The 6,468-nt window shown below is 45.1% G+C and overlaps 1 protein-coding gene across 1 annotated transcript; it reads right to left on the bottom strand.

Annotated features, from left to right (window-relative positions):
- Positions 1 to 12: 12 nt before the first annotated feature.
- Positions 13 to 429, bottom strand: LOC138615280 (histone H4). Its single transcript, XM_069688840.1, has one exon. It carries the CDS (start codon positions 414 to 416, stop codon positions 105 to 107), a length of 312 nt encoding a protein of 103 aa, XP_069544941.1. The 5' UTR covers positions 417 to 429; the 3' UTR covers positions 13 to 104.
- Positions 430 to 6,468: the final 6,039 nt, after the last annotated feature.

Here is a 6,468-nt window from a genome sequence, read left to right as displayed (position 1 = left end):
ATTTCTGTTACATTTGTGCAGCGAATCGGAAATGAGCTCTTAAAGAAGGAGGTTGGCGGCCCTGAAAAGGGCCTTTGGGTTGTTGTTGGACGGACAACGTGAGTTTAACCGCCGAAGCCGTACAGAGTGCGGCCCTGCCTCTTCAGAGCGTAAACCACATCCATGGCGGTCACAGTCTTCCTCTTGGCGTGCTCGGTGTAGGTGACGGCGTCACGGATCACGTTCTCCAGGAACACCTTCAGCACACCGCGGGTCTCCTCGTAGATCAGACCGGAGATACGCTTCACGCCGCCGCGGCGAGCCAGACGGCGGATGGCGGGCTTGGTGATTCCCTGGATGTTATCACGGAGGACTTTCCGGTGCCGCTTAGCGCCTCCTTTACCGAGTCCTTTTCCTCCCTTTCCTCTGCCGCTCATTGTTAATGTTTGAGAGATTAACTGCACAATAAAACTTTCGTCCTGTGATCCTGGTATTTAAAACCTGTCTGAGGACGTGTTAGAAGACAGGGACAGACCCGTCCATCTTCTTCTGTGGACTTTCATGGCGCTCAGAAACAACTGGTTTGGTTGATTGCCGCCACCTACTGACCAACATTAGAAACAGCAGGACTCCTCAAAGACTCTCAGCACAAACATGAAAAGCAACAAATATTGAAGTGAACAAAGCACAGAGAACAATCGTTGTGAGACCGTTTACAGAAATGATTTGTCTTTGTTTTTTGTCCTTTATATTGAGTGATTTAGCTTAATTTGTGTTGTGTGACAGTTCAAACTAAACAGATTCAGAATCAGTGAAACAAGCAGACTTAATGACTCTTAAAATGTCAATTTAAAGTTCCATTAAACTCAAACTTCAGTTTATTCTGCTGTGTAATTCAACAACTCTTCAGGCTACTAACTGCATTGGGCCATTTAATTTAATTGAGAGTAAATGTTTTTGAGTTGTGTCCAAAGATTTTTGAATTCAGATGAAAGATTTTTATATTGAGACTATAGGTTTCATTTTGAGACTATACGTTTTTTTGTTGAGAACACAGGTTTTTATATTGAGACTATAGTTTTTGACTTGTCAACAAAGGTTTTTATATTGAGACTATAGTTTTTGACTTGTCAACAAAGGTTTTTGAATTGAATATAAGGTCAAAGGACCAAAGGTTTTTAATTTGCAGCCAAAAAGTCCAGTTTCATAAACAAAATTCTCAATTCTGTGACCAAAACTAATGAAACTGCAGTTTTTTAAAACACAAATCATTTTATTCTCACTTTATATATTTTTAATTACAAACTTGAGTTTTGATTGCAGGGCAAGAAATTAGCTTTTAAGACTTTTTTTTTTTTTTTTTTTTGCTTGCATAATAAAGACTCAGAAATACCTTCATAGAGACATAGCAGGAGGCGAACACACAGTCCAGTCATGAGGCGAGACCACAGCGCCACCTATTGGCCACAGGGTCGGGCAGACTTTTAAGTAGGCTCATATTACATCGCTGCTCCAAATCAGTTCATTTTAAAAGTTAGAGAGACAATCAATAAAAACCAAATTCACACTTAAACAACTTTTCTATGTTTGATTGATTTGTGTTCCATTGTGCTGATTTGGTGTCGAAGCTTGCTTCATTTAGGGGAGGAGCCAAAAATGATGACGTCCGAAGCCTCGCTGCCGGCTGTACCACGTGACTGCTTCGGGAAGTGGTTCAGGTGTTGCCGGGAGGTTTGACGGCAATATAAACCCCTCAGGCTCCATTCAAAATGTGGGTTGTTGGTGGAGAGTTGGGGTCAGTTGAGAGTTTGGATAGTTTGGAGAGTTTAGAGAGAGAGAGAGAGAGAGAGAGAGAGAGAGAGAGATAGTTTGGAGATTTAGGAGAGTGAGGAGAGAAGGAGGTGATAAGATGGAGCCAGCTAGGAAGAGGAGGATTTCCCCTGTGTGGGAACACTTTGATTTGATAACTCCTAATAAGGTAAGCTAAATCTAACTCTATTTCAGACACTTTAGGTTTGCTTATCAAGAACTGTATTTTTCACAGTTTCTTATTTTATTCAAAGGTGAGGTGTTTATTGTGCTCCAAGGAGTTGGGGTACAATAACAACACCTCATCCATGCTGAGGCGTTACCGTGCCTTGCATGAGAATAAGGAGGAAACTGGAGCTTCACCCAGCCAAGGTAAGTCATTACAATATTACAAATGCACCATCACAATTTTTCCCTGTTCACTTTTGTTTATTGTGCAAATAAAGACAGGTAACAGACACTGTGTTTATTCTCTTTTAACCAGCCACCAGAAAACCAGAGCTGGATGAAGCCCTCATCTCCATGATAGTGAAGGACACACAGCCCTTCAGTATTGTGGATGATGTTGGATTCAGGGCATTTGTGTCCAAACTGGATCCTAATTATGTCCTCCCTACAAGGCAGGTATGTATGGGTGCATGCATGAAACAAATGAGTACTTTATTGTGTCTCACAGTTCAGCACTATGTATTTTTTCCTTGAGGCTCTGAAGGCCATGGTGGAGGCCAAGTATGAGTCAGCTAAGGAGAAGGAGAAGGCTAAAGTGGAAAAGGTGGCTGCTGTTAGCCTTACTTCTGACATGTAGACATCCACAAAACCAAAAACTGTTGAGAAACTGTTATTTCTGAATAAAAATGAATAAAATGTCCCCTGTCCTGTACATCATTGTCCAAGTTACACAAGCATATTCAGTCCCCTCTTCCTAGTTCCACAAGCACTTCCACTGTCCTCTGCCTGCTTAAGCCCATGCCATTTTCCTAAAGTGACAGAAAAACATGATTACACAACCTGCCATATCATATGATACTACCATTTTGGGAAAATGTACACACACAGAATACATTCAAAAAATATTTTATTATGCACATATGTGATAATTTATGTACAGAAATTATTTGGTCATACATTTTTGTAATTCATAGTCATTCCCAACAGCCATAACAGACACAAACATTCAATGCATCACATGTGGTTCAGATACAGCTGCCTGTCATTATACACTTGGCCAGTAGGTGGTTTCGTGTGTACATGAAGCTTCGAGTAATGAACCCTTTCTAGAACCAACTGGCTGAAGTGGTTCGATGCCTCATGAGGCTTCATCTCACCATCACTAGATTGCAGTCTATGTGAACGAGAGGTGGTGCAATCCCGACCACGTGTGTTTGAAGGAACGTTTTTGTAGCCCGGACATTGAACTGCTAGCCGTGGGGACACGCCCTTATTATTTGCCGAGGGAGTTCACGTCCGCCATTATTATCGTTGTTTACATTCCTCCATCAGCCGACGCAGAGGCAGCAGTGGACACCATCCACTCCACGGTGGCTAAACTACAGACTAAGCATCCCGGTGCATTTTTGGCAGTTACTGGAGACTTCAACCACACCAGTCTGGATAAAGTACTGCCAACTTTGCACCAGTATGTGAACTGCCCCACAAGGAACAATAAAACTCTGGACTTACTGTATGCTAATGCCATGGATGCATACAGTGCTACTGCCCTTCCCCCCCTTGGTAGATCAGACCACAACCTGGTCCTGCTGACTCCCAGGTATGTCCCCCTGGTGCAGAGGCAGCCTGTGTCCACCAGGACTGTGAGGAGGTGGACACAGGAGGCTAAAGATGCCCTGCAGGACTGCTTTGAGTCCACGGACTGGAATGCGCTGTTTGGACCACATGGGGAGGACATCAACAGCAGGACGGACTGTTTCACAGAATACATCAAATTCTGTGAACACACCACCGTACCATCCCGGACTGTAAAATGCTTCCCCAACAATAAGCCGTGGATCACCAGTGACCTGAAAGTTCTTCTTAATCAGAAGAAAGCAGCCTTCAGGTCTGGGGACAGGGAGGAGCTCAGGAGAGTGCAGCGCCACCTGAAGGAGAAGATGAGGGAGTGCAAGGACTCCTACAGGAGGAAGCTGGAGGCCAAACTCCAGCAGAACAACGTGAGGGAGGTGTGGACCGGTATGAAGGAGATTACTGGGTTCAAGGGGAGAGAGAGACAACCAGGGGGCTCCCTGAAGAGGTCAAATGAACTAAACTGTTTCTTCAACAGGTTTAGTTCACCGCCCTCATCTGTCTCCTCCACACCTCACACCTCCAAAACACCTCTGCTGCCTCCCCCCCCCTCTCCCCTCTGCGCCCCCTGGTGAACTGCATAGAGCCCTCAATCTCAAAGGGCTCTTCCTCCATCCATCCCCCCTCACCCCTCACCCCCCTCTCTGTGACGACTGGCCAGGTTAGGAGACAGCTGGAGAAAATCCACCAGCGCAAGGCTGCAGGACCTGACGGCATCAGCCCCGTGGTCCTGAAGACCTGCGCCGCCCAGCTGGCTGAGGTCCTACAACACCTCTTCAACCTGAGCCTGAAGCAGGAGGAGGTCCCGGTGCTGTGGAAGACGTCCTGCCTGGTTCCTGTCCCCAAGAAGAAGACTCCATCTGGCCTCAACGACTACCGTCCGGTTGCCCTCACATCTCATGTGATGAAGGTGCTGGAGAGGCTGGTCTTGGCCCACCTCAGGCCGCTGGTGAAATCTTCTCTGGACCCTCTGCAATTTGCGTACCAGCCTCGTGTGGGAGTGGACGACGCCATCATCTACCTGCTGCAACGAGCTCAGTCTCACCTGGATGGAACCGGTGACTCTGTGAGAATCACTTTCTTTGATTTCTCCAGTGCATTCAACACCATCCAACCACTGCTGCTGAGTGAGAAGCTGCGGGTGGTGGGGGTGGATGCGCCCACCGTCTCCTGGATCACTGACTACCTGACAGGCAGACCACAGTTTGTCCGTCTGGGCAGTGTGCTGTCTGATACGGTGGTCAGTGGTACTGGAGCTCCTCAGGGAACTGTTCTGTCTCCCTTTCTGTTCACCTTATACACAACTGACTTCCAGTACAACTCAGAGTCCTGCCATCTGCAGAAGTTCTCTGATGACTCTGCAGTGGTCGGATGTATAAGGGACGGACGGGAGGATGAGTACAGGGCAGTAGTGGAGGACTTTGTGGAGTGGGCGGGAAGAAATCACCTGCTCCTGAACGTGGCCAAGACCAGAGAGATGGTGGTCGACTTCAGGAGGAAGGCGACGGCTCCACAACCGCTGAGAGTTCTGGGAGAGGAGGTGGACATGGTGGAGGAGTACAAGTACCTGGGTGTGTCCATCGACAACAGACTGAAATGGAAGACCAACATCAATGCTGTCTACAAGAAGGTGATGAGTCGACTCTTTTTTCTGAGGAAACTTCGATCCTTCAATGTGTGCAGCATGATGTTGGAGATGTTCTACCATCTGTTGTGGCCAGTGCTTTGTACTTCGCTGGGGTCTGCTGGGGGAGCAGCATTGGAGCCGGTGACACCAACAAACTCAACAAGCTGGTTAAGAAGGCCGGCTCCATCATCGGCTACAAACTAGATAGTCTGGAAAAGGTGGTGGAGAGGAGGACGCTGATCAAACTATTGTCCATCTTGGATAATCCTGTCCACCCTCTCAACCACCTGCTGCAGGGACAGCGGAGCACTTTCTCTAAAAGATTCCTCCAGCTCCGCTGTCACAAGGACAGATACAGGAGATCATTCCTGCCCACTGCCATAAGACTTTACAATAACTCACCTCTGGCAAAATCCATCACAGTACAATAACACTGTTGACTGTGTTTCTTGGTTTCTTGCTTGTATATTATATGTATATTATATGTATATTATATATATAGATATATACTGTACCGTATGTATATATAGTTGTATTTCTTTGATGGGATTGCCAGAGGGTGAAGATAAAATGTGGTGAGGATGGGTAAGTGATCACTGTTGAGGTGATGTGATGGAGTTTTTGGGCCAGGTCGGGTGAAGGTCAAATCCTTATCATGCAAATGTTTCTTCCTCAGAATGCAAAACAGCGTCCTTCCTTGTTTGTGACTCGTGTTTGAGTATCTAGTCCCGGTACGACCATTATTTTGGATACTTTAGCTTTTGAAAAGCAAACACAATACGGGGAAAGCAAAATAAATACGTGAAAAGTAAAGACAATATGGGTATAGTAAAGACAATACAGGAAATACAACAGCAATAAGGGAAAAGCAAAGACAATACTCTTTGTCATTTGTCTTTATATTTCCAAATTTTGTTTTATTTATCCATTTATTAATTCCACTTAATATTTCCACACTTTTCCTAATTATTTTACAGATATATTGTTTATTATGGGACTCCTATCGCTCTATAGTATGGAGATCGCTCCATACAAATCAACTGGCTTAGTGTCATTTCATGTATTCCACATAGGTTTGCACCATAACTGCAGTACTAGTAGTTTTAGAACCTTCATCTTTATCATCCTCATCATCATCCTCATCATCATCATCATCATCATCATCATCATCATCTTCATCATCATCTTCATCACTCTAACCAGTTTTAAACCAGTTAATTACAGTTTTTAACTACTAAATGTTAACGTAAAAA

The sequence above is a fragment of the Brachyistius frenatus genome, unplaced genomic scaffold (genome assembly GCF_029030835.1).
Source record: "Brachyistius frenatus isolate BFR_SWC_R1_liver_20210118 unplaced genomic scaffold, ASM2903083v1 Contig_859, whole genome shotgun sequence".
Classification (NCBI taxonomy): domain Eukaryota; kingdom Metazoa; phylum Chordata; class Actinopteri; family Embiotocidae; genus Brachyistius; species Brachyistius frenatus.
The sequence above is the reverse complement of the archived record's forward strand: the minus strand, read 5'-3'. Positions and strand labels throughout refer to the sequence as shown.

Excerpts from the sequence above, each read along its gene's own strand:
- LOC138615280 (XM_069688840.1), bottom strand. The coding sequence starts at position 416 with ATGAGCGGCAGAGGAAAGGGAGGAAAAGGACTCGGTAAAGGAGGCGCT.